This window comes from Macrobrachium rosenbergii, chromosome 47, assembly GCF_040412425.1.
Source record: "Macrobrachium rosenbergii isolate ZJJX-2024 chromosome 47, ASM4041242v1, whole genome shotgun sequence".
In the NCBI taxonomy this organism is placed as follows: Eukaryota; Metazoa; Arthropoda; class Malacostraca; order Decapoda; family Palaemonidae; genus Macrobrachium; species Macrobrachium rosenbergii.
In genome coordinates this window covers 22,844,441-22,848,123 of record NC_089787.1, presented here as the reverse complement: position 1 = coordinate 22,848,123, position 3,683 = coordinate 22,844,441, and the positions used below count along the sequence as shown (strand labels likewise).

Here is a 3,683-nt window from a genome sequence, read left to right as displayed (position 1 = left end):
TATATATATATTTATATATATACACATATATACTGTATATATATATATATATATATATATATATATATATATATATTATAGAAAAATAATTTTGAAATAGCTGTTGGGGTGTTAATTATATATTAAATACAGAACAAATCTATTTCAAAACATACATCTATTTTACTATATTTCCTTATATGATCATTCAGTGTTAATTTCTTTGATAAATTTTCAAATTTAACTAGAATATATTACCCTCAACTTAACATTTACCTTCTGAGTTAATAAACAAAGTACCATAACCCATTTACAGTAATTACCAGCCCAAGCAACGTTTGCCCGTATCTCGCTTATCATTGGTCGATAAATAGGCGTGGTCACTTTCTCAGCTCCCGAGTGGCTGTCTCTGATGACGTATCCCTTTGTCAAATTACGTCATAGGTATACTGGAAGCTGATTGCTTGACAAATGGGCGTGGTCACTTTCTTATCTCCTGATTGGCTATCTCTGATGACATATGCTTTCGTCATAACGTCATCAATTTAGTGGAAGCTGATTGGTTGATGGTTGATGGTTGATTCTCAGCCAGTTAGGCGGGAGTTCGAATTCATCATAGACATTTTTTTTTGTGATTTTGGCGGTTTGTTTAAATGGTTTGTGGCTTAAAACAAATAATTATAGTTTGTTTATGTTATGGTAATGTGTTTTAGAAGGCTAAATTACTCTACATAACCAAGTTTCGGATAATAATCTCAAAAGCAAATGAACTTTGATGACCAGATAGACCTATAGGGCTATATGCAGGCCAGTGACATAGTTCCCCATTAGCTATGCCGGTTTACGAGTGTATTCTTTTCTGCAGAATTAAGTAACTATGCTTAACAAGAGAGGAATGATTAATATTCTGACCCACTTAGGCCTGTTACAGTTAGGTAAAGGTGTATGTTTAGTTATGCGATGCTAGCATTGTTGCGGAGCGTACCAAAATGTGCATGTGTCAGCCGGCTTGTTTAGGCCTAAACGGTAAAATTCTTATACTTTCTGTTTTCATTATTCATTCTTACTAATATGGACTGAAGTTTAGCAGTTGTATATTACACGCCGGTTGCATAATAGGCCTAGTGATTTTACATTAAAAATCTTTCCATTATCAGCCTAGGCAGAGTGAGCTGTTGATGTGAGCTGGAATTAGCCTAAGGAGAACAGAACAGGCTTGTAGATTTAGATATTGTTGTTCAGCAGAAGGTTGTTATTGTTGTGGGGGAATGAAGATAGGGTTGTGTACACAATGCCAGCACGGGCTCTTGGTTTTTCAGGATATGGAAAACACTCATTCATTTGACCAAAAACATTATTATTAGTATATATACATAACCTTATTATCAGTATTTGACATCAACCACTTGTAAGTTAACCATATTATCCAGAACTAACAACATTAATATCCATAAACAGGTTTAGGGCAGACAGTCTTGTAAGTCTGCACAGTCTTGTAAACAGTCTGGTAATCTGGAACAACCTCAGTCTTGTAGACTGTCTGGTACTGCAGCTGGGTTGTGGTGATGTATTGTGGCTGGTACTCAGTCTTGTAGACTGTCTGGTACTGGATCTGAGTCTTGAGGATCGTCTGGTAGGCAGTCTGAGTGACGTACTTGGGGACGTATTCAGTCTTGGTGATGTACTGAGTCTTGTAGACTGTCTGGTACTGGGTCTGGTAGTCGGTGACGTACTTGACCTGTGTCTGGTACTGGGTCTGGGTCACGTACTTGGGGACGTACTGGGTGCTGTACTTGGTGTTGTAGACAGTCTTGTAGACTGGTTCGTAGACTGTCGTTGGGACGTATTGTTGTTTGTAGACTGTTTGGTAGACTGGGACCTGAAATTTAAAGTTATTACCTTAGGAAATGATCTGCTTTTTCTTAATTGTTTGTACTTATACCACATCTAGTTGATAGCTTTGAATAGTGTAAATAGGTGTAATATGCCACTAGTCCTGGTACTGCTAGTACCAGTACTAGTACTGGTTCTCAGTTTATACTACTACTGCATCTCCTAGCTGACATCTTTGAATATAAGTAGGTGCAATATTCCCCTGGTTCTGATACTACTAGTACCAGTACTAATACTACTTCCTTACCTGTTGTACTTGAGTCTGGTACTTGGTGACGTACTCAGTCTTTGGGTAGCATGGGGCAGGAGCTATATACCCAGCTTCGGGCAGAGCAGAGGTTAAGGCTGCTACAGCGCCAATGATTATAAAGGTGGCCACACAGTTCATCTGTAAAGAGAATTCAGTGTTGTAAGTGAATTAAACCCTTCAGAGAGATTTCATTATTAACAATAATAATATTTTTATCATCTTTATCATTATTATAACAATTCTAAGCACATCTAGCCACCTAATCTAAGCAAACCTTTCCTTTACCTTGTTGGTAGTTCTCAGAAGCGAGCCCAGAGCCAGAATGCATAGCCACCTCTAACACCCACCCGCTTATATATCTCACAATCTCTCCTCTTCTCCTTCCCTATTCTTGATTCATGGACGCGCTCGTGCGCGGGCGCGCGCTCTCACGGACGGGAAGGGATGGGACTCTCGGACTTCTCCTTGGCCATTGGGGAAAATTCTGCCAAGTCACCCAGTCGTCCATTCACTGTTTGACTATAATGGAGAAAAGGAGAGATTCGGAGTGAATATATAAATAGATTTTTTTTTATTATAGGGATTTTTTTTTGTTAAGTATTTTCGTGTTGTGGGACTTTGTTTTTTCTCTTGGGAACCTTTTGGGTGTTCGGTATTGGCAGAAGGCGAATTTTGTGAGGAAATTCGTGTTGTTCTTTTTTTGAATTTCTGGAAATTCGTGTTGTTGTTTTTTTAGAGGAAATTTGTGTTATCTTTTGCCTAAATTTTGAGGAAATTTGTGTTGTCCTTTGCTTATTTTTTGAGGATATTTGTGTTATCTTTTGCCTAAATTTTTGAGGAAATTTGTGTTATCTCTTGCTTAATTTTTTTTAAGGAAATTTGGGTTATCCTTTGCTTAATTTTTGAGGAAATTTGTGCTATCCTTTGGTTAATTTTTGAGGAGATTTGTGTTATCCTTTGCTTAATTTTTGAGGAGATTTGTGTTATCCTTTGCTTAATTTTTGAGGAAATTTGTGTTATTCTTTGGTTAATTTTTGAGGAAATTGGTGTTATCTTTTGCTTAATTTTTGAGGAAATTTGGGTTATCCGTTGTTTAATTTTTGAGGACATTTTGGTTATCCGTTGCTTAATTTCTGAGGAAATTTGAGTTATCTTTTGCTTAAATTAAGAGGGAATTTGTGTTATCCTTTGCTTAATTTTTTCAGGATAATCGTGTTATCTTAATTGCTTAATTTTTGAGGAAATTTGAGTTATCCTTTGCTTGATTTTTTCAGAAAATCGTGTTATCTTAATTGCTTAATTTTTGAGTAAATTTGGGTTATCCTTTGCTTGATTTTTTCAGGAAAATCGTGTTATCTTAATTGCTTAATTTTTGAGGAAATTTGGGTTATCCTTTGCTTGATTTTTTCAGGAAAATCGTGTTATCTTAATCGCTTTAATATCTCGGTCAATTCTGTGCTCAATTCTCAACTTCTAAGCGAATTCTCTACATTCCAAAGCAAATTCGTTTTATACTTTATCTAACCTCTAGTAAAATGGCGTCATTCGTTGTCTGATTTCT

The 3,683-nt window shown here is 36.3% G+C and overlaps 1 protein-coding gene across 1 annotated transcript; it reads right to left on the bottom strand.

Moving 5' to 3' along the window:
* Window positions 1–1,414: 1,414 nt before the first annotated feature.
* Window positions 1,415–3,039, bottom strand: LOC136830960 (uncharacterized). The gene is made up of 2 exons (XM_067090916.1): window positions 2,120–3,039; window positions 1,415–1,858 (listed from the first exon to the last, which is right to left on the bottom strand). The coding sequence occupies exons 1-2, from the start codon at window positions 2,258–2,260 to the stop codon at window positions 1,421–1,423; spliced, it is 579 nt and encodes a 192-aa protein (XP_066947017.1). The 5' UTR covers window positions 2,261–3,039; the 3' UTR covers window positions 1,415–1,420.
* Window positions 3,040–3,683: the final 644 nt, after the last annotated feature.